The 25,150-nt window shown below is 40.0% G+C and overlaps 1 protein-coding gene across 1 annotated transcript in view; it reads right to left on the bottom strand.

Moving 5' to 3' along the window:
- Positions 1 to 15,955: 15,955 nt before the first annotated feature.
- The window catches only part of CSRNP3 (cysteine and serine rich nuclear protein 3), a 68,308-nt gene continuing 59,113 nt past the window's right edge, over positions 15,956 to 25,150 (bottom strand). Inside the window, exons 3-4 of the mRNA XM_061201105.1 lie at positions 19,107 to 19,403; positions 15,956 to 17,084 (exon numbers count right to left, since the gene is read on the bottom strand). Of these exons, the coding sequence (XP_061057088.1) occupies positions 16,017 to 17,084; positions 19,107 to 19,403 (1,365 nt within the window). The 3' untranslated portion in view covers positions 15,956 to 16,016. The remainder of the gene's footprint in view (positions 17,085 to 19,106; positions 19,404 to 25,150) is intronic.

Raw genomic sequence — 25,150 nt, 5'->3', positions numbered from 1 at the left:
ACATAGGACCTTTGGCTTGTGGGATAAAGGCTATAATAGTGAAGAAGGCCAAGAGGAAATCTCTGAAACCGTTCCTGCCCCCTCCCCCTAATCAAGGTAAAATTAAAAAACAAGTTTGCATTCCAGGGAGGATAGTGGAAATTAGTGGTACCCTTAAAGACCTAAAGATGCAGGGGTGGAGGTCCCATCACATCTCCATTTAAGTCACCTGAGCCCCTGCAGAATGCAGATGGGTCCCGGAGAATGAGAGTATATTACTGCAAATTCAACCAAGTGGTAACCGCAATTGCAGTTGCTGTGCCAGATGTAATATCTTTGCTAGAGAAGGCTAACCAACCTCAGGTACATGGGTGAGACCATTGATTTGGCAAATGTATTCCTTTCTATTCCAATTAGAAAAGAGGATTGAAATTATTTGCATTCACATGGAATGGGTGACGATATGTATTTAGTTTTGTACTCTGTCATAATACAGTACAAAGAAATCTTGACTCTCTGGATATCCTGCAGAATATCACCCCATTTATGATATTATGCTAATCAGGCCAGATGAGTAATAAATGGTCAGCATGAATGCTGAAGGCCTTGGTAAAACACAGGCGCTCTAAAGGGCAGGAGATAAACCCTTTGAAGATTCAGAAGCCTGCCACATCAGCATAATCTTTGGGGATCCTGTGGTCTGGGGCATTCCAGGACATCTCCTTCACAGTAGAGATAAATTATTGCACTTCCCACCATGAAGAGGGAAGTACAATACCTGGCAAGAGTCTTCAGGTTCTGAAGACAGCATATCGCACATCCAGGAATACTGCTCTGATCATAAACTGGGCAACGTGACAAACTGCCAGCTTGGAGTGAACATAGAGCAGATGAGGTCTACGTAGCAAGTCTTGGTTGCAGGGCACAAAGCCTGGCAGACGCTATGACAACAGAGGTACCAGTGACGGCAAAAGAGGTGGTGTGGAGATTAGGGCAAGTGCCAGTTGTAGAATCACAACCCAGGCCCAGGGGTCAAGGCATTGCCATTTGTAGCAGTAATTTATATGCCTTTTGTAAAACAACTCAATATATTACTGAGGCCTTGTCGAGAAGAAGTACCTGACTAGGGGACGCCAAGTGACCATGCCTCTGGAACCATGTCTCCGGAGCTGGTTTCCAATAAAGCCACTAAGTCAAAGATAAGGCAGGGCTAGCAGCAAATCCACGGTAAGATCAAAGTAGAAAAACTGGGATTAAGCACAGACCAGACCGGAAGGCACAGGAAGCTGCATGAACAGGTAGCCCCATCTTCCATGTCATCCAGCACCGCTGTGCCAGCGCCTCTCCCTCAGCTCACCCTCACCCCATGTGGAGGACTCCTTATGGCCAGCTGATGGAGGAGGACAAAGAGTTGAATTCTGTTTGGAGGGTGGATGCAATGTAAGCCGAAAATGGATGGCAGCTGCTCTGCAGCCTCACTCAGGGGTAGTTTTGAAAGACAGCGTCTGGGGAAGATCCGGGCAGAGCATCAGCGGTGCACCTGGTTGTTCTCCTGGTGTGGAAGGAGAAACGGCGCTGTTAGAATATGTGGCTCATGAACAAATGTGAATGGCCTGGCCGACTGGTCAGGGGCCTGAAGGGAGAGAGATCGGAAAATCAGGGAAAAAGAGGTCTGGGGTAGGATCACGCGGGTGGACCTATGGGAGTGGGCGCGTGGTGTGAAGATCGTAGTATCGCAGAAGGGCCACTAAACAGCAGGATGGATCTGTGCTGCCCAAGATTTTGTCCACTATCCACATGTGGCTCGTCCAAACTGAATCATGCCCTCAGTGAAAATACATACCGGATTTTAAAAGACTTAGGAGTACAAAAAAAGAAGAATGTAAAACAATGTTTTTTTAATTGATTACATGTTGAAATGATAATGTTTTATATATTAGGTTAAATAGAATATTTTGAAATTAATTTCATCTTTTGTGTTTTTTTACTATTTTTAATGTGGCTACCAGAAACTGTAAAATTACATGTGCAACACACCCTTGTGGCTCACATTATATTTGTTTTGGATAGTACTGGTGTAGGCAGAAGAACTCAGCCAGCTGACAGCAGCCAGCCTCAGCCATCGGCTACTCCAGTGCTGCCGTGATAGGCACATGAACTGGGTGGCAGTGTGAGATAGGAAGGCTGGGCCCATGAGCACGGCCTCCAATTTACCAAGGTTGATGAAGCTACAACTACTGCCAAATCTATAGAATGCCAGCAATGGAGACTCATGCTGGGCCCTCGATATGGCACTGTTCTTCCGAAATCTAATCAGACACTTGCTGGCAAATTGATTACATTGGACTTTCTTACATCCTGGAGGGACAAGAGGTTGCTTTTTGCTATTGTTGTTGTTTGTTTGCTTTTAATTAAAAAATATATATATTCTAAGTCTGATTTTGCCTTTCTTAGCTGCAGGGCTTACAGTATATATGATCTGCCCATATGGGGTCCCATTTCACATCATATCAGAGCCGTGAACTAACTTACTTATAGGAAAGGAGGTATGGAGTGGGCCCATGACCACGAGATCCACTGGTCATATCATGGACTCAGTAGCTGCCAGCCTGACAGAGTGTTGACTGACCTGCTAAAGGTGCAGTTGGAGTACAAGTTTGGAGGTGATACTCTATAACAGGGGTCCCCAACCGCCGGGTCACAGGCCACTACCGGCCTGTGGCCTGTTAGGAACAGGTCTGCTCAGCGGGAGGTGAGCGGCGGGCGAGCGAGCGAAGCTTCCTCCGCTGTTCCCCGTCGCTCGCATTACCGCCTGAACACCCCCTCGGACCCCACCTCACCCCCCTGTCAGTGGAAAAATTGTCTTCCACGACACAGGTCCCTGGTGCCAAAAAGGTTGGTGACTGCTGCTCTATATGATGGGGTACCATGCTTCAGGATGCAGTATATACATTGGATCAAAAACCTTTATATACTATTACATCCCCAAAAGAAGAACACACGGGTCTAGGAACCCAAGTGTTCCTTCCATGGGGTGAAAGCAGAAGTGGCCCCACTTAACATGACCCCCTGGGGAAAACTGTGCATCCTATTCCACAACTTTATAGGCTCTGCTGGGTTAAAGGCCCTAGTTCCCAAAGGAGGCACACTTTTATCAGGGGACTAAAGATTCCCATAGAATGTAAGCTGCTCCCCAGGCATTTTGGGCAGGGAGAAGAGTCGCCATCTTGATCGTCAGGAAGAGATGGGTCTACGATTACACAATGGGAGCAGGAAGGAGTATCAGTGCACGAAGACGCCCCTTGGGTCTGAGTCATACCATCAAGTAAGCCACTGAGATTAGCAGAAGTGGTTGCTGAAGATGAGGAGAATGTAGAAATTACAGTGAACGGGGGAGATGATGAATATCAGTGGTGGTTCTAAGGCCAGCTGCAGTGGCAAGAGCTGTAGTTTATTCTACTAACGAAGCTCTTCTAAGTATTCCTGAATCCTGGAGGGCCCGCTCCCTGAAATTCAAATGAAGAAGTGGGTCTGAGTTATGGACTGTGGAAGACACAGAGCTGTGCCACCTTCAAGGATTCCCCTTCAAGGAAGGACTTTCCCAGCTTCTGAGAGCGCTCCTAGCAAACAGCCTCCAGCTTTTGGCTCTTTTCGGGCATTTCTCCTATTCCAGAGCACCAACTTGCCCCAGAGCACTCCCATCCCAGGGGACCACAGCCAGTGCCTGACTGTGGGGTGACTATAAAAGCCCAGCCATTTTCAGCCCCCGGGCTTGGAGTAGCCCTTTATGCTCCAGAGCACCCAGGTGGGAATGGCTGGCCAGGGCTTTGTTGCATCTGTTCTGTAGCTTGAGTTCTCCCTCTTCCTCACCTGCGTCCTCCTCCAGCTTCCATGAGTATTGGTCCCTAAGTAAAGTCCTGCTTGCTAAACTCCATCTCAGCACCGCTGCCGGAGAGCACAACCAGCCTTTGAAAGGTTCAGTCCTCTCCTCTGTACATTTCTCATTCTCTCTCTCTGGTTTCCTCTTAAAACACCCATTCATTCCCAATCTCACATCTTTACCTAAGCTCTAGATTCATATTTCCTTCTGTCCATTTGGTATGTTTACCAAGTATTCCAGCCACAATTCAATGTCCAAAATGAACACACCTCTTCCTCCTTGTAACATCGTCATTTCTGTTAACGATATATCCATTCTCTTAAGTCCTTCCCTGTACTCCACCCGTCATATTTTAAGCTCATCATATTTTTGCTGCTCTTAATCTCTCACACCTAAGTAGGCTTTCAAATTACCAACGTTTTCTTTATCATCATCATCAGGACCCCTATCTCTGCTTGTCTGGAGGGGATCTGCCTGTCTTGCTCAGCGCTGCCCCCTTGTAATCTAGCAAAGTGTCCTAAACAGAGTAGGTCCTTGACAATGATTTTCTGAATGAGTAATGACTGCAATAGCTACAAGGACGATTTTTACTCTGGTGTTCCCATCTTCCCAAACTGTCTGTGTCCTGCAACCACACTGATTCCACTCTGCTAAACATCACCCTTATTTGGTTGAACTTCCTCTTCTAATCCCGTCAAGATTTCCCTGTTTCCCTAAGGATACAAGTCAGACTCTCCAGACTGGTCTTCAGAGCTTTGCAATATCTGAATCCATTTGTCTCATCTGATGCTCATTTGTTCCTGAGTGTAAATCATCTGCTCTTAGGAACGTCCTTCTACCCTACACAGAAGTGGGTGATTTGGTCCTGACTCAGCCCTTCCTTAAGCTGTTCCACAACGTGGAATCTAGAATGTCCCCTACCAGCTGAATTTCTTCCTCCTCCTGAATCTGACACCATCTCCACACTTTCAGCCACCCATCCTTCCCTCATCTGAACTCCTACAAATGCACCACTCAGTTTTGTACTGCACATACATCAGTAAACATACTTTAAACATCTACTATGTTCTGGGCGCTAAGCTGGATGCCAAGGACATGGCGAGTAAGAAGACACATTTTCTGTTCTCAGGGAGTCCTGTAGAGGGATTAGGTACCTAAATAAGTGCAGTGAGACTTGGAGGGGCACTAATAAACATCTGCACTAGGCATAAAAGAGCAGGTAATCAATCTTCAGGAAAATCAGAAAGGCAACATAAAGGAAGGGGCATTTGAGTTTTCTCTTGAAAAATAAGAAGTCATTATAATTGTGCTGTCAGGATGGGGTGTGGAGTGTATACTCTGGGCAAAAAGGGAGGCAGAGAAAAAATAGGGTAGTAGGCAAAGTCTAAGCGGTCTGTCTGTGGGCAAGGGAAGCAAAGAGAGAGCCTGATGAGCAAAGTGGCTGGAGAGGTGTGCTGTACCCAGATCTTAGGTGATCTCGTGGGGGCATTCCAAAGAGTTTGGGTTTTATCTTGTTGGCAATGAGGAAGGAAGAGTACAGAAGATTTTTTAAGTGAGCAACACGATCAAATTTGCCTTTGGGGATGATCACACAATCACATATTATTATTTAACTTTCAAAAATATAGACCAGTGTCCAGATGTAAGAAAAACAAGTTGTTTGAAGACAGGGACCTGCACATAGTAGGAGATTAGGAAGGATCCATTTTCTTTTCTCTTCATTCTACTGCCAATAAAAAGAAGTTTGGTTACCGTAAGTCAGCATTATCAAATAGATAGGCATATATATGTACTTATGTGTACATATATATTCTAAATCCCAAATCACACAGATTCTGCTTTAAGCAAAGCAAAACATGAATACTACTAAACAGGTGAATTGCAAGATACTACTTGCAAAAGATTGGATTTGTCTTGGTAAAAATATCCTCCCCAGTTTCCTTGGGATAGGATGTTCCTCTCTGGCCCTCATATTTGTTTACATGTCATTACTTGATGACAGGTTGAAGAGTTGAGGAAAAATTTTATTAAGCATCTCCACTTAGAGATCAATCATAATAAAGTTAGCACATCTTTGAGATGATAAGGTAATGAGCCATTTCACAGGAACTGGCTTCATACACAACTTTTCAGGAATGTATCTTTTGCACCAGGGGAAGGAGGTATTCTCGTGTGTGTGTGATGGCTCAGAAGGTAAAAACAAAGGATTTACACAAAATGCAACAAAAATGCAACAGTAGATACAACTTAGAAACCGGTTTTACTCTGCTGCAAACAAATGGACAAGATATTGTACAATATATAATAAAAAGTACAGCATAATACAAGTGCCACTAATAAAAGAAACTTAAGGATCAGACTTAAAAATGCTTATTTGTAATAGATATATATATATACACACTGCAATAAAAAGCCACAATAAATACACGAATTTCCATGTCATTCATAATAAATACTGAAAATATAAATACAGAAGACTACAGCTAATATGAATAAATTATTACAACATAAGGTCCAGGTTAAGTTCTGTTGAATATTATTGTAGCTTATTTTATATACCCTTTGGCATCTTTGATGTTGTAACTTATACACAAGAGAAATCAATCTAGAAACTACGTGACGTACAACATGACAACTTAGTGTAAAGTGAAGGTATGTATGAATTGTAGTTTGATTTTCTTCCCTTTCAACCTTTCTAAATGATTAGATTGAACATAACAGTAATAAAATATCTATTGAAATACTGTTGAAATTGAGTAAAACTCATAATAGGAATCAACTAAAAGGTAAAACCAATCACAATGTTGAAAATGTTACAGTGGATTGATCTCACTGGTTTTAGATTACTTTTTTTTGGCCAGCGAAATCCAAAAGACACAAAACAAAACAAAAACCCCCCACAAATACTCTCAAAAGACTTCCCTTGTGTAAAAACCATTCCCAATGTCCGAATGGTTCAATGTAGACTGAAAGATAACACCCAAGTGCTTTGGATCATTTGATCTACCATTACATTCAGCTCACTAGATTTCACCAGAATTTGCAAATGTACTAAATTTCTATGGCAGCTGGAAAGTGGGCACACAGTTGATGTCTAAGACTATGATTGAGATAAAGATACTGCAAAAGGTGACATTTGTCTATGCAACCAATTATACATATACATTTTAAATGGGGAGAATGCATTTTTGACCAATGTCAAATGACCTTTTCCTATCAAATTGTTATACCCTGTGACATTGAGGGAAACACATTGAAATAACAAAGTGCCATTTTCTGCATTAACAGGCATTAACCAGTACATATGTATTAATAGTTCTATCTTAAGAGGCTATTACACCAGAAATGCAATAAACTAAAATGAAAGCAGATCAACTTTACTAAGACACAATAAAGGCTGAGGTTCTCAGGAACGGAGTTGTAATCTACAGGTTTTTTTTTTTTTTTTTTTTTTTTAACTATTTCTGTACTGTAAATGTCTAGCGTTTATTTTACATCAAACACTTTTGAAACATGTTTCACAAACTACGCCTCGGACTTATTTCCAAAGAGGTGTCTAGAGTCAATTAAAACATGGGCCAAATGATTCAACATTCTTTACATAAGCATTCTATAGCTTTTTTTTTTTTAAAGCAAAAAAGGTTATTTCCCCTAATGTTATTTGTGGGGAGCAACCACGCACTGATGTGGCTGTCATTTCACAAGAGCATCTGAGTTGGGGGACATAAGCAGCTGTACCTAGATTGGAAAAAATCCCATGGAGAAAGGAAACATCGATTTTTGAGGGCGTTCTTCATTTTCCGGTTAGTTCTGACTCTGAGTTGGAGGCAACTTTGAACAAACAGAAGAAGCTCTCTGCAGTGGGTGCTTGGGTCAAGTGATGTAATCAGGAAAAAATCACCACCCTCCCGGCTTCCTTTCATTTTCAGGCCTTGTCAAGATGACAAATTTTTAAATCATCTTGCTGATCCCTGAGAAGGCAAGCAGCCACTGTTTTAACAACATGGGGACAAAGGCTGGGATCAAATGGTAGCTGAGTAATTCTCTGGAGTCGTTTCATTCCACACCAGACTCTCCACAACCAGTCACTTCCCCAGAGAAAGTGGAAAAACTTGAGATTCTCATTTGTCATTTTTAGGGTATAGAAAGATGAATAAGAAGGTACTTATTTATAAGCAACAAGGTAGGAAATGCTCTTTTTGTAATTGTAACTTCTCAGAAAATTGAACAGTTAAAAAGTGGAGTCACTTGATCCTAGTGCTGATGTCTGTCACCGGGGATCTGAAACAGTCACTTTCCCTGACGTCACAGCAATGGTAAAACAAAAGAGAAAATAAAAACGAACAAACAAAAACTACAGCCATATTCGTTGAGAGCAGGTCACGTTACTGAAAACTGTCCCAATACCCACATCTTTATTTTTAAAACTCTGATTTCTTAGGAGACTTATGGAATCATCAAATGTAACTAACATCAAAGGTAGGGGAAACCTAACTTTCCGAGTCTCCGAGTACAATGGCCCAAATCACCACAACTGTTGCCAGGTGCCTAACTCACAAAGACTGGCCAAGATATTTTCGTACTGTGAGAAAAACCTAGGAGGACTGGATTGTGTTGCCAAGGAAACTGCCTTCCCTAGAGATGTTAAGAATAGATGGGTATCTATCCTGTAGAGCATGCCTGAGTGACTGTCCTCCCTGGAGGTAGATGGATGAGCCAGATGACCTCTGGAGATCTCTTCTAGTCTCAGGGCTATAAAATTTGAAGAATACAGAAGAATCTCAAACTTTACATTATTCACACACAGTTGGCCATTGTGAGTATCTTTGAAAAGATGAAACTATTCTGAGATACCCGTTTGGCATGACTAGTGCCTAATGAATCAAGATTCAGACAGTAACCTTTGGCAGTGGACCCTATTTGATTATGGTACAAAGGAAATGACTTTGCCAACTACTAAAATTCAAAATCAATTATATTCAGATATAATTTGGGTATCATTAAACCATCCAAGGATCAACACTAAATTAAAAATAAAACCAACTAATCTCAGGCAATTTATTTTCTAGGTTTAAGTATTTAGATTTTTCCTCTTTAGGAGAATTCAGATTTGGATTTTATTTTATTTCTTCTTTCTCTTTCATATTTAAGTATCATTTCAAAATCGTATGTAGATCTTTGAATTTTTTTTAAAAGATGGGCACTTTATATATGGCTAAGGAGGAAAGCTTGGTGGCCAACATAAAAAGGAAAAGCAAAACAAAATTGGATAAATTATGCTACAAAGTTAGAAATTTCAACCTTATATTTTTTTTTATAAATTTATTTGTTTATTTTTGGCTGCGTTGGGTGTTCATTGCTGCACGCGGGCTTTCTCTAGTTGCAGCCAGCGGGGGCCACTCTTCATTGTGGTGCGCGGGCTTCTCACTGCGGTGGCTTCTCTTGTTGCGGAGCACAGGCTCTAGGTGCGTGGGCTTCAGTAGTTGTGGCACGTGGGCTCAGTAGTTGTGGCTCACGGGCTCTAGAGTGCAGGCTCAGTAGTTGTGGTGCACGGGCTTAGTTGCTCCGCGTCATGTGGGATCTTCCCAGACCAGGGCTTGAACCCGTGTCCCTGGCATTGGCAGGCGGATTCTTAACCACTGCGCCACCAGGGAAGCCCCTCAACTGTATTTTTTATAGCTTCCCTATTTAGAGACAATAGCAAAACCATATTAGGAGGCCACATCCCTGACAAGGTCGTTTTGGGTCTTACCCAGTGTGGCAGGAGGGCTTGATGAAGATCTCTGGTGATAGAAACTCCTAGACAATTTTTAAAGAGATATTTTCTAAATCAGTTTCCTTCCTAATGCTCATTAATAAATAACTTTTAAGATACTGCTAAGCCAGATAAAAATATTGGGAGAAAGCCACAAGAGAAAGGAGAGGAATACCTAGCAAAGAAGTATTCCAAAATTGCAACTAAAACCAAACAAGGTCACATAAATTAACTTAGACAAAGGCAAGGCTAATTTCTACCATAAATTTGTCTTTTCCTAAATGCTTCTAATCAATATACATTAACTTAAAAATATTTAAGTGGCCTCACACATGTCACTAAAATGAGAGTCATTGAACTGACTTGACTATCACCATGGTAACAGAAATGCAAAGAAAGGAATGCCACCATTAGCATGTTGAATACAAATATTGTCCAAAATACATTCTATCATACTCTTTTGAAACTTCACTTCTGCCAGAAACTTTTATGAGGTGAAATAAAATGACACACCAGAGTTGGCTTTTCTTGAATTATAAGCAAGTGTAGAGTATCAAGTGAAAATAATTACCCTGTATAGTGGTATATTTATCATAAGTGAAAGAAAGTAGTCAACAACCTGACTTAAATCTTTGAGATTCATTTTCCATGAATGTAACAAGTACCTGTATTTACTAAAATCCCAGGCTATACATTAGATTACAAAAATTGCATATAAAAGATGAACTGGTTTAGGCTTTGAATCTGGTTGTATAGACCTTCCTGCTTCCCATCATTCTGTCTGAATCACCACTGTCAGGATACGGAAATCAAGGCATCATTACACTTACTATCCAGACAGCACACAGTTAGACTAACACCAGGACTGCTCACCAGGTAAAACCCAGGTCATAGCAAGCTTTTGAATTTGAATTTCTGATAAGAAAGAAAAAAACCAAAACACTTGCATTGGTTAGAAAGGGGGAGGGGAGCCTCATGCTCCCCTTTCTATGAGAGGAGTTGAAATAAAACATAGAAGTGACTGTTTTAAACAGTCACATTGAATATACAGATTTGGCAGGTAAAATATTAAAGAGCTCTTTTATTTCCATATTCATTACTTTTGACAAGAGTCTATCAGTCTTTTTAATATAAAATGTGTTTAAATCTTTAAAATAGTTTCTTTAGCATGCTGGAGCTCTGTGTTTTTATTTTTTTAAAGCATCAAATGATCTTTAGATCAGAAGGTGAAATTGATGGGGATAGTAGGTCACAGATGTGAACACCAACTGGGCTGTGAGTGTCCACACTGTAATTGACCCTTCTAGGTTTTGGGCTGCCATTTATGAATCTAGTTTTTCCAGTATAATAAAATTCTAGTTTGTTGAAACCTTATGGTTCCTAGGAGACACCACCACTTATTAAGCTTATATTCCATCCTCAACACCCCGACACGTCTATAATTCTAGTGAGTTTTCAAATTGCTGATATTCAGTTAAATTGTCAATTACATTCTTCAATGCTACAGAAAACATCTGATGAGTTGCGCTGTCTGTGCAAAGCTGTGGCATTTGGCTTAGGCATTTAAGTCACTCAAGTTAGCAGATCTCAGAAAGAATAATGTAATCAGTAGTTGCTGCAAATTTGTGTTACAACTAAGAGTGATCAAGGCTTTAAGCTTTTGGTGTTGGTTGTGGTAAGAGTACATAGATTTGTTCCAGTTTTGAATTACAGTTAAGTCTTGCCTAAGAAAGCATGAAGGTACTTCCCGTTTAAGGTTGGTATTTCATACACTGACTACAATAATATACTCTAAACTGTTGGAGACAAGGAGCAGATGCCATTTTAAAGAGAAAGATTAAGTCTGTATTTGGAGAAATGGAAGGCTCATGGCACCTTTTAAAAAGGCTGTCTCAACTTCTGAGGATGTCAATTTTCTACCTGCTAATTCAATGGTTTGTATCCCTGGCTAAAAGTGAGAGCGTCGAATGACCAATCTGTTTTCTGCAAACTGCAAGGTAATGCCTTTGGAACCAGGAACTCAGGCTTAGCTATTTCGATAGGCTGTTTATAAATATAAGTAAGAGTGATGGTGTTCTACATTGTTGTTTCAAAGGTTTCCTGAAATGTTTCCTGGGTTATGTGTGAGTCAACCTGCCTTTGAAACTGTCGGGTAGGAGTTTGTTGGTATAAATTTAGCATCACTTACATAAGTCTCACAGGGAAGAAGCAATTATCTGACAATCTCTTTTTCATTGGATTACAGTTCTTCTAGCTGAGTCCAGATTTAATTCATAAATTTCAGATGGGGAGAGAGGGAAGAAAGAGGATCCAGTGAGTTCCATTAATTTAGGCAAAAGAAGTTATCTCTTTAGTTGCAGTTTGAATGTAATTAGACAAGAATTGATGTCATTATTTCTAATATCACTTTATAAAATCACAGATTAAAAGGATTAGAATGGGGCTTGATTATTTCATTCCATTTTTCATCATTATCATAATCCCTTAGAATTTGTGGTGTTTCCCCCCTCTTTTTTAACCACCTGGGACAGTTCCTCTAACATAGTAGGTGTTCAATAAATATTTGTTAAAAGAAAGAATTGATACTTAATACATTCTAAATATCAAGACCAAAGGATTTTAACTTGTACAACAATCTCAGAAGTTTAAACAAAGAATCAGTGATATATAAGTTTATAGAAAATAAATCATATATTTTCCTGTTTAATGATAACCAAACCAGAATGTTGCCTAGAAGTCATCTGTTAGAGTATAAAAATTTAAAGAGCACAAACACTTATAATCTTCTTTTTTCTTGATTAATTTGCGGCCAGTGTTTCTGTAATTCAGCTTTTACTGGGGGAGGTATTGCTGGGCCATATATGATTGTGAAGATTTTAATAATAAAATTTAATTAGTAAGTATTAATTTCACATTTTATATGTGATTGACACTCTGGGAAAAATATAGTTTCATCACAAAGAAAAGACTGGCTTTCAGAAAGTAACCATATTCTTCAATTAACCAAAAGACATAAGACAAATGGATTTTACTAATGTCTTTATAATCAATGATCAAGAGATGGGAAAAACTTAAGTAAATCTCTTTCATTGACTTCTTTCTCCCAGAGGAAACCTAGAATGACAAAGGAAATGCAAGCTGATCCAGCCACTTGACTTGCAAATCAATTTGGCCTGGATTATAAACTGGGAATTAAGCCCTAATAAAAGGTAGGGGGCTGGTGCTAAAACAACAGGGACCAAAGCACAAAGCTTTGTCATTGACAGTGAATGACTAAAAAGCTGTGTGTCAAAAAGGACTATAATTTGGTTAGCTATACTACGGGGGCAATACAACAGCTGCAGGTCAGGTTACTGTGTCTTGGTATAAAGATCTGAAGAATCCACTGGCTGCATCCAGCTTGATCCCCATTTAAAAAAGCTTAGAAAAACTGTAGCGCTTTCCTGGCATGTGGGCATTTTTGGTTGAATAGAAGGTCTATTAATGGAAAAAAAAAAGTCCACTGGCACACACTGCTCTCTCAGCTTTTCTGGGAAAGGAAGTAACAATGAAATGATTCCCTCATTAGTATTATTTGCAACTTTGAACCAATATTTTTAAACTATAGCTTTAAAAATTATCTTTATTTTTAAACCACATTTTTAGATCATAAAACCCAACCAGATGCTAGGGTGGGAAAAATTCAGTACTCATTACTGGCCATTGCCTAAAATCTGTCATTCTCTGATGTGTCGTATACACCTACTATGTGTGTGTGTGTGTCTGTACGTGTGTGTGTGTGTGTGTGTGTGTGTGTGTGTGCATGCATGTGCGATGTCCCGGGGTGATTTAATAGGTAATCTGTGTGTATAGTTTGTGGGAGCTGTTTAGGGGTTAGGTTATGCATATGAACATTTGGAATAGAAGCTGTTGTGGCTGGAAGGTTAATCCTTCTGTGTAGCAGTGACTTTCCACCCCAGTTGGACAGACAGGGGCAAAATCTCTGTTTTTGTTTGTTTGTTTGCCTGTTTCTAGGTTAAACATCTTTTTTGGAAATGAAGCTACAAAACAGAGACCCAGCCAAACATAAACAAGTAGGTGTCAACCTTCTTGTGAAAATAAAGCTGAACTAAATTAAATATCTATCGTTTCAGAATCTGGACTGGCATCCTACCCTTCCACTCTGCCCAGCCAGAGTCACCTCTGCCCCACTCTGCCACACTGTGTTCCAAGAATAAGCTGAATACTTCACACGTAGCTGCTTCAAAGGCTTGTTAATGGCCCAGCCAATATGGCACACATGATTCTTTCACGTGCTCAAATGAAGGAACAATAGCCTCTTGTCATTTTCTCTTTGGGCCTGTGCTCTTTCGATTATATCATAGGGGGGAAAATTTGGAGATCAAGCACTAAAAACTGTAACTTTGTAGACAACATGGGATATACTATCAAGATTTGAGCAAAACCCCAATCTGATTAGCCCAAAGGGCTTGTCATTCAAAAGGAACATCCCTGCCCTCATTACTGCTACCTCCATAAGGACCAACCCAAAGCTGCTGTACTGTTAATACTAATGGTTCTAGTTTGGCCCAGTGGTGGGGTAGAGTAGGGGCAGGAACCAACTGCACAGTGGAAGAGCTGCCAAGTAAACATGTTTTCCCCAAATCAAGTCTTCTTAGTAGAAACTTTTCCATTGGAGGACTTTCTCTAGATCAAACATTTTTTAAGTCCAACGAAATAAAATAGTATTTTTTAAGGACTTCAGATCTACAATATATTTATATCCATATTTCCAAACATCCAAGTCTAAAAGACATAAAAAATAAGTAGCGATGCAGTCACTGAATAGCAAGGCATGTCCACATTTCAAAGAGGCATAAAATGTGAAATGATATAATAGAAGGTCAAAAATAGGAAACAGATTTAGCATAGTCATATTGCATTGGGAAAAAAAAAAAAAAAAGTAGAACACACTATTTAGTTACCTAAATTAATTTCCAGGAAAATGGGATCTTAGAAGTCCTCCGACGAACCAAGCGCAGATAATCTAAAGGTGGGGAGTGCATGTTTTATTTCTATCTGTCCCCTTTAATAAGAGAACATGAGGTAATTAGAAAGTATTCAATGCGTTCTGGACTGTTCTGCTAATTGTCCCAGGCAAGAGAAATCAAAATGCTTCAGAAAAGTAAGGCCTAGTTGAGTATTTGGGTAGAGGCCCCCCCTTCAATCAGCTAGTCACTAAATGGAAATTTCATTATACGCTCATTGTGTAGAGATGGATTGATCACGCTGTAGAAAAAGGCTGGTTGCTGAGGTTCTGTCTCTTCCATGTTTTCTCAGCCTCCTCTGCTTTTACCGAGTTAGGTCTTGAGAGTGGTGAAGGAAAACAGGTCATTTTTCCTTCATAAAGTATCATTGGGTGATTCCTCTATTTAATTATATGAACCTTATAATAGTTACAGATTAAAAAATGTTTTTTTAAATTTTTCATCTCAAAGAGTTCTTAGTCCCCACCCCTCACAAGGTACCATGAAGGGGCACTAAAGTGCATTTTGATGCAGGGGAGTAGAGTTTGAAGGTGCTGTCCAAGCTAAGAACCAAGATGATGCTGTTTAAAAAAGAAAGGCAATTCCTTCTACCTCCATCTCTGGAGTCAACTGAGGGAGGGCAATGAACTAGACCCTCACCAGAGGATTGTCCTAACTGTTAACTTTAGAGAAAACTGTGTAAGGACCTGCACATATAGACTCATTTATTTGTCCAAAATAGCAAAAATAGGCCTATTTCACCCTTAAGAAAGTATTTGCAAATTTGATCAGACACGATCATAAAAATGTGAATGGATTCCAGAGGCAATCCATGTGGGCATGCTCGGTGGTACTAACTATGTGTCTTCAGCTTAAAAGAACATGCTGCTGTTCGTTTTCATCAAAACATGACTTCTAACTACCATAAATAAAATACGCATAGAACAATTAAATCTTTTTCTTACAATAATTACTTTTACATTAAAAAGTCACCATCATCTTCAGATATATCGAAAATTAGGACTCTAAATCTTATTATTTCCCAGTCTTAGTTAACAATCTTGCACAGGCCCGATAATCCAAAACTTGGAGCTCTGATCTACACAGCTTGGCAGGTTTCACACAGTTTAACAGGTAGGCAACTGTGAGATATGCTTTTTTAAAATTAGCATTTTCTATCAAAACAGTCTGAAATCGTTTAAAATCCTCATAGAGACTGCATTTGTGCCACGGCACAGTCACGTAGCTAGAAGGGAGAAAACAAAATACAGTCTGGAAGATTCACCACGGTCCAAGTTTCCTTGGTCCTCAGCTGAAACCACGATGAGCCCAGCAAATCCAATTAAATACAGTGCTTTAAATAGGAGAAGAGTTGGTCCAAGAATAACTTAAGCTACTAAACAGGGACGGTCTCCACCACGGGCGATTTGATGCACTCTTCGTGCAATCTGCTCTTTTCTGCAAGGCTCAAAGAATCTTCAGCAGGATGCTCTGAAATGTGACTGTCCCCATTCAATGTAGAGCCAAACCCTTCCTGGGAGGGGCCTTTCAAGTATGAGTGAAATTCCACTGGAGGATGATTGGACCTGTGTTCGGGATATAAGCTATTGCAGGGCACACCGCTGTCATTTTCCGAAGAGGAGCAGCACACGATGACAGAGGGGTTGGCGGCTGGGTAGTGGGAGGTGCCGTACGCCTCTTCCGCTTGTCGGGCATAGTCTACGAATTGCTCCGGGGTCATGGTGTAAGGCACCAGCGAGAGGGTACCGCTTTTGACAGTCTCTCTTTCCGAATAGTTCTCGGAGATCTGGCTGGGAGTTCCTGGAATGTGGCTGTCTATTTGGTAATAGAGGGTTGAAGAGTTGGCATAAAAGGGAGCGTTTTTCGCGTGGCTTTCGTGAACGGCGGTGCCATCGGAATAACAAAGGACGGAAGGAAGAGGGACCCCCCCTTCGGCATGGGGACCCAAACCTTCCACGAAACTGTCCGCTTTCTCGTCGTCCTCCTCCTCTTCCTCCTCGTCCTCCTCCTCTTCCTCCTCCTCCTCGTCCTCATCTGACTCGCTGGGGGCCAAGCTCTGTGTGCTGGAGTCCGTGACTCCGCTGCAGAAGCTGCTGCCGTCCTCCTCCTCGTCCTCCTCCTCCTCCTCTCCTTGGCAATCTAATTCCTCCGCCGACTGCAGGTGCAGCACTGCAGCCTGGGGTTCCGTTTCAATCTCAAAATTGTCTGCGATGGAATATTCGACCGAGTGAGCCACGGGGCCCATGGAGCTACTGTGGGCACTTATCTCCCCGTGGCAGCCGTTCAGCGTGGGGATTTGCTGCTCTCGGTTTTTCTCCAGTTCAAGTTTCATTATTGTGTGCAAAAAGTGAGTCCGGACACGGATAGGATTAAATTCAATTCTACCTGCTGTGTTACTACATCCTTCTTTAGTGCAGCCACATGGGAAAGACATTCGATCCACCTTGGAGGGAAGAAGACAGATTAGCCCCCTGGAACTCTTACAAATCAAATAAAAATCCAGTACCTCAGGGCAAAGCCTTTGAATCTGGGATGACTTAAACCCACTTACGCCAGAACAAACGACAATCAAACTGCAAACAGAAACAAAAAGGGAAGTGAAGGCTTAGAACATAAGAGTTAACCTAATTTTAAACCCATATTCAAAATAAAAATGAGTTATGGTGTGTGGTTTTAGTTCATTTATCCCTCCTGTGCTTTCTTTACTTCTGTCGCCATTCTTCCTTTCCCTCTTCTCTCCATCCCATTAATTTTGCTCCCATTTTTTCAATGCTTCTGTCCTTTCCCCAAGCTCTTTTTTTTTTCTGCTGCATGCCAGCTCACATGCTCAGTTTTAAACAAACTTACTGCCCTCATCCCCACCTGCTATTTTTAGTCTAAATTACATGACATTCCTCATTCTAGCCAGGAGTTTTTCTTTGCTTATTATAAAATGAATTTCTCTGCCTGAGGTGTCCAGATTGACACCACCTTAGTATCAAGCAGCGTGATAATTCACTCTCATTGGTGTACCTTCTCACTCTTTTGGATCCTTGGTAGGTGATGCATGTATGCACTGCAGGCTGCGATGCGTACGCACATTCATGATGGTGACTGGTGGATTTCTGTTTAGTTGCTGGCTCCCCAGCCTTCCCTACCCCTCCCTTAGACTACAAGCTTCTGGAGAGAAGGAGATGTTCATTTAATCAATATCCCATGATTATTCGAGTGTCTGGACTCTGTACATAGAGTGATTAGGTTCAGCAAGTGTTGTTGGACGGAGCTCTTCACTCAGGTGATGAGTGGAATTCTGGGCAATCTAAGGAACTCCTGAGATATTTGCTGGCTTAGACTCCACCTTTATGCAGACCAGAGCACAGGCAACCAGAAGGAGCTTGCCCTTCTTTCCACCTTATCCAAGCATGGGGTATTTCCCATGCAAGGGAGGAGAAAGTGGATTCTAGTACAGTCATTCTGGTCCCCACAAAAAGTAGTAGCAGATGTCGAGCCAGAATCTATAGCTACTTTCTTACCTGTGATTCCCTTTTCTGTGAATCCACCTCAAGCAACTGTTCAACTGATAAGAACTGTCCTCTCCTTTTGTGTGCCTGAGAGGCTCTTATTGAAAAAGTTGAGTTTCTGCATAAAATAACAACCCCTAACTAATCATGGCGTACCAATGATATAGATGGATAGGAACCTGAGAAGCATCTAGTTCAGGGGTTGGTAAACTCTTTTTTTGTGAAAAGGCCAGAGAATAATTATTTTAGGCTTTGTGGGCCATACAGTCTCTGCGACAACTACTCAACTCTGCTGTAGAAGTATGAAAGCAGTTATAGGCAACATGTAAACACACACAAAAAAAACATGGCTGTGCTTCAATAAAACTTTACTTACAAAAAACAGGGTGGCAGGCTAGATTTGACCTGTGAGTTATCGTTTCCCAACCCCTGATCTAGTCCAGCCCATTCATTTTAGAGATGGGAAAACTGAACCCAGTAAGTTTACCTGACTTGCCAATTTCACATCGTGGCAAAAAGCAGAGCCAGGAGGAGAACTTAGTTTTCTTAAGTCCCAGTCTAGTAATTTTTCCACTAATCTACACTACCTTTAACCAATCATCATTTTATACCCCATGGATGGATCAGAGAATACAAACTTTAAATGTTAGGGATGTCATGATCTCCCTGAATGCTTGTAAGAAGCCAAAATAAGCTCGCATAATAAATGAATCCAAGAGCAAACATTTCAACTGACAACTGCAGCTTGGATTGCCTTTCACACTATACCATATATATATATGAATATTACATATACCCCTAAATGTCATTGAATTAGTATTTCTCTCTTCTTGAATCATGTGTCTTGCCTTACCCCAGAATTTTCTTCCACGTGTGGGAAACTTCATTACATGGAACACAACTGCCTCTTTAGGGGTTGGTGTATAATGGCATGTCTTCGGATTCCCTGAAATCCCAATCCTTACCTGACACTTAATGCCTGCCAGGCTGCAGGTACACGTTTCTGGATCACAGAACACCCGGCAGTCACAGCCACAGTCCTCTCGAGATAGGCGGATGGCTCGTAGCTCATGCTTTTCCTCCACATCAATCTTTTTCACCCCAGAGGCCCGCAGCAGTGCTCTCCGTTTTTTTGTTGGCAGGGGTTGGAGAAAGAAGTACTCGTCTACCTCGGTGTTGTCTAAATCAATATCATCATCAGAAATGTCATCCACTGTAAGAGTGCTAGCTTCTTCAGATTCCACGGTGCCATTCTTAGTCATCTAGAAATAGAAAGCAGCAAAAAAGAGACTTAGCATGGACAGGGTCTAAAATCCCTACTTCTGCACTTGGTAAGAATGAAGCTATTATATAACATTATGTCCCCATAATCCATAAGTGTTTCTGGATAGGTGTGGGAGATTAAGAGGTATAAACTTCCAGTTACAAAATAAATGATTCATAGGGATGAAAAAAATGTTTGTGAGTCAAATCATTTCCTTTTACTTGTCTCTTTAGAGAAATTACAGGAAGGAAAATGAATGTATCAAAATGATAGGCTTTTAAATGGACACAAGACTTGTTAATTGGAACTCTTAACCTCTTAATGTTAGGAGGTATAGTTGCTGGAGCTTTCAGCCTGCACGATGTGAAAAAGGCCAAAGGTTACCGATGCCCATCAGTGAAAGCTATCTTTAGACTCAGTTTGTGATGGGCAGATTTGATGTTGGAATAAGTGTGTCCTTGTTCAGAGGTGATAGCATCTTAGTGGAAGCTACTGCCACCTAAATAAGCAAACATGTCCTTGAAATAACAACCCTGTCTTTCGGGCTCCAGAGAAACCATGTACTAGGAAGTACAGTTTTGCTGTCCTGTGCTGTTGGGATTACAAACACGGTTTCCCTACAGAATGCTCCATGAACGAGGGCTTGATATGACACACTTAGTCAGGTCACTGTGCTCTCAGTAAGACAAGGAGCAGAGGGCAGTGTGGCAGGCTCTTGCCAACAGGCAACCCAAACAATGAACTCCTCCCTCGAAGGAGCTCATAGGAAACTGCCCAGAGCAACACCTTCCGCATAATAGCACCTGTGGACGACTGTGTCTCATACCCATAACTTTTCTGCTTCTGTGTATATTTCTTTTCTAAATTAATTTCATCCATCAGGAAACCCTGAGTCAGTATTTCACTTCTCACTGCCATATCACCACATAATATGTTTTCTTCATAAAAAAGCATTTAGAAAGAGACATTTTCTCTGGATATGAGCAAGAACTATATTCTGGGAAGCGGCACAGGAATAAATGAAGAAACTCAGTAAGAGATTATTCAAGGAAGTTCTAGATAGGGAAGTTATTTTGATTCTTTAACTTTTATATGTATTACTTCATGAACTTCATTAACTGTAATTATTACTATGCTTTTTGATCTTAATAACAATTCAGTTAATACACAGTTAAAATACCCTGGTGACACCAGACATCATTTTCTTATCTTCCTAGGAAAAAGTCCTATATTTAGATAAGAATATTTATTACTGACCAAAAATCCCAATGTGGACAACTCTGAATGTATTGAAAAACAAACAGAAGACTGACCTTTGCCCTCAGGTAGAGGAAACAACACAGTAGCAAGTATATATTAAAATATATTGCAAAGGGTCCCTGAAATGCATTGTCAAAAGCTACTAATTTATGTATTTTTTTATATTTCAGAGCTTAAATCTGTGTTCTTATAAAGTTGGGCATTTCTTTTTATAGGGTTTTGTTTCTTGGTGTGATCTGTAATTTATTTCCTTCCTTGGAATTTCTTTATAAATGTATTGGTTAAGCTGTTTTCATTTTTCTGTGATGTCCACTAATAGGATATTACTTTGATTAGTTGCTGTTAGCATTTTTGTTAATTCTTATTTGCTAACAGAAGCATCTTTATACCTGTAAAGATTTGATTTTCTAAGGGATTCAAGTGTGTAATTGCCTAACATACACTCAATCCGCTGTGATAGGTAAAGCTGCATTAACCAACGGGAGGGTTACTTTTCCCATCTTGTCAACTCTGTGGCATTTAAATTATGTTTTCATTAATTCTTGGCTTGTCCATGTGAACCTCATCAAACTTCTGATTCCACAAGCACATGTAGAATACCCAGGACTTGGTTAGCGTGATTCATTTCAATATATCCTTCCTACTTAATCTCCATGTTCTATAATATTTATGCTCCCTTGTGTAATGGGTAACATCACAAAAACAACAAAAAACTTCATTTCATATCAACAGGGTTTGATTTTTTTAAAAATAATGGTTGCTGTCATATAATACATGAAATCTAAAAGTCAACAAAAAATAAGACTTCAGCAAACATTTAAAAACATGACATTTTTTAAGGCAACATGGCTAACCAATTGGCATCTAAGAAGGAAAAAGAAACAACTGTATCTCAAATAAACTACAGATGATGCTTATTCCAATACTGTATGATCCCACTACTGGGCATATATCTGGAGAAAACTCTAATTCGAAAAGATACATGCACCCCAGTGTTCATAGCAGCACTATTTACATCAGCCAAGACATGGAAGCAACCTAAGTGTCTTCGACAGATGAACTGATAAAGAAGATATATATAAACACACACACATATATATATACATACACATATATGTGATAAAATATTACTCAGCCATAAAAAAGGATGAAATAATGCCATTTGCAGCAATGTGGATAGACCTAGAGATTATCATACTAAGTGAAGTCAGACAAAGACAAACATCATATGAAACTGCTTATATGTGGAATCTAAAAAAATGATACAAATGAACTTATTTACAAAACAGAAGTAGACTCACAGACAGAAAGGAAATTTATGATTACCAAAGGGGAAAGGGGAGGGGAGGGATAAATTAGGAGTCTGGGATTAAAATATACACACTACTATATACAAAATAGATAACCAACAAGGACCTACTATAAAGCACAGGGAACTATACTCAATATCTTGTAATAACCTATAATGGAAAAGAATCTGAAAAACATATATCTATATATACATATATATATGAAGAGAGATATATATATTTTCAGTTACATATATATGTATGTGTGTATATATATATATATATAAACTGAATCACTTTGCTGTATACCTAAAACTAACACACTGCAAATCAACCATATTTCAATAAAAATTTTAAAAATACAATAAAACAATTCCTCACTCATAAAAAAACAAATATAAGAGCCCTTAGAAATAAAATCTGCATTTCTTATTCCCACACACTTAAATTACAATAAACAGTTTCATTTTTAAATAAAAATTCAATTAAGAATCTAAAAGTCCTTGATACAGAGCTAGCTACATACTGTTCTTACTCTTGTTCAAGAACCCACAAGGGCCCTAATTTAGATTTTCAAAAAATTCTCACATTATCATTGAAGTGATCTGGCAAGGTTTTCTCCTCATCTATCCAATATCATCTCTGCCATTTCTAGTGAAGACTGGAAATGTTCTAGTTCATCCTGGTTAATTGGCTTATCTCTTTGTCCTCACAGTTTCTGGTTTGGTTACGTAACCACTGACAGATACTATTCTCTGCTGTCCCCTTGGAAGTCCTTCCCCAGCCCTCTCCTCCAGGATATGCCCATTTGCTCCTTTAAAACTCAGGCCAAACCTTTCAAGTTTAAATGCTCCTTTAAATCAGAGTATTACATACATTATTTTCAAATGCATTTTTCTATATTAGAGCAACGGGGAAATAAGTCAATGAGCTCTCTATTTCTGTCCACCAGCTCATGTTCATCATGCTTTCAAGATCTCGTACAACAAAATCTAGGGAGTCTTCCATGATTTCCTCATCTGTTTTTGCTGACTCCTTTACCCCATGGCCCATCTTCGCAAGAATATTTATTTTGTACATTTTGTCTCTTTGACATGAGTGATACCTATAAATGTCTTCTTCCTATCTCAAAATAGAATCATTGAATTTTCAGATGTTAGTTCATCAAATACAGGCTCCTTATTTTATGCATTACTGAGGCTCAGATTAATTGTGTCCTCTCCAAGACATGCTTATAGAACCTAATTCCCTGACCCCTATTTTAGCATGCTTTTCCCTGTGTAAAACAGATAGATTCCAAGTTTCCAATGGTACCTAATGCAGTACAGGGACTGTAATGTGGAATTAAACCTCAATGTGTCTAACAAGTTATTTTGTTTACAAAATAAATACGTACAGAGTAACCAGCACATTCAAAGGAATGCTCTCTTTTGAAGTCGATTCCTTAGAAGCCAATCTGGGATTTGGACCATTTCTAGCTCAGTGTTCTTTTCCCAAAGAACACTGCCTTTCCAAGAGCTCAAAGAAAGCTTGCCAAAAATGTGGTTTAAGGAGACCACCAAAGGATCCTGACCTTCAAGTCTGCTTTTGTGTGTGTGTGTGTGTGTGTGTGTATGAGCGAGAGCGAGCGAGCGAGAGAGAGAGAGAGAGAGAGAGAGAGAGAAAGACAGAGAAAAAAAGAGATTGGAGGTGGGGGTGAAAGAAAGGTGAGAGAATCAGACGTGAGACAATAATAGTAATATGAATAACAACAGTTTTGAATCTGTGCGTCACTGCTGCAAGCACTTTACCTGCATTAACTCATTGAGCATCACAAAAATCTCATGAAGTAGATATTAGCATTCTATCCATTTAACTGATGGGGAAACTGAGGCACAGGAATGCTAAATAACTTGCCCAAGATCATAAGCAGTGAGGTGTGTACCACATCAGAATCCTAAATATTTAACTCTACAGCTTGGGTTCTTAACTGCCTTGATAATTATATAGATATACTTTTTATATATTTAATATATATTCAGTAATCTTTTGTGCTTATTTTACATTAGGCTCTAAGTGTGTTGGTGCACAAGACATGGGTCTTGAAATCAATGGATGAGAGTAAAGAGAAGAGGAATATAGTAATTTTAATCCAGTTTATAAGGATTTCCTAGCTGAGCTTGAACACAAGGCATTGAAGCCATGTAGGAGGGCCACCTTGAGGCGGGGCTGGTGATGGGGTGAGGAGGGTAGACTTTCACATCTAAGCTTGAATCTGAAGGTGGGGTAGCAGTTAGCTGCACAGGTGGCACAGAAGGTATTCCCCACTGGGCAACAACCGCTTCAAAGGCCTGAGATGGGACAGAGCACGATGCATTCATTGGCTTGCAAATCAGCCAGACTGGCTGAATTTGTGTGGCATCCCTTCCTGTCTTGATCCATAAGCAAAGAACAAAAAAGTAAAGAAACATCAGGTTTTCAGAAAGTAGCATCTCCCTTCCCCTGCCTTAGCCATTTTACAGGTGAAAAGTAATGACTTAACTCATAATTTGATTTAGTGATCCTTATCTTATTTTATATTTATCTCATATATATATGCATTTATTTATACTGTATTGGAAGTATCTTAAGGTGAGTGTGTGTGTGTGTGTACTTGCTTTGTGCCAATGATGCTCCTTAAGATAGGACTTAGTTCTTGAGCCACTGTGTAAACTTGTCCAGACTCACTCTACAAATGAAAGGACTATAATTTTTCTTAAACAGAATTGAAACGCCTTACTTTTGCAAATCTGTCTGATATGTACTGTTAAGTATGAGTAAACCGTTCCCAAAGCGCAACAGAGTAAAACCTTTGCCCGTCTAAATACATTTGCGTGATGGGACACATTACACATTACTGTCAGAATCAGCGGAGTGATCCTCAGACTATCCTGAACCAAGTACCAGGTCAGGCGGGGGAGTGAGTGAGTGGGGGGAGTAGGGATTATCAACTCAGCATTCAATCTTTTGTGTTTTTTTTTGGCTATAGCATGTGGTGGATATATTCCCCTGTAAATTCCTACGAGATGAACTTTTTGATGAATTAAGTGCTTGAAGAAACTAATTTAATGCAAAATGATTATGGAGAGGGAAACAATACTGAAAATGTGGATTGACTATAATGCTAAAAACAAAACAAAACAAAACCCACAAAAATAAAAACACTTCCCTTCAGTGG

The sequence above is a fragment of the Eubalaena glacialis genome, chromosome 1, assembly GCF_028564815.1.
Source record: "Eubalaena glacialis isolate mEubGla1 chromosome 1, mEubGla1.1.hap2.+ XY, whole genome shotgun sequence".
Lineage (NCBI taxonomy): Eukaryota > Metazoa > Chordata > Mammalia > Artiodactyla > Balaenidae > Eubalaena > Eubalaena glacialis.
Note: the sequence above shows the minus strand (reverse complement) of the source record. Positions and strands in the feature narration are given on the sequence as shown.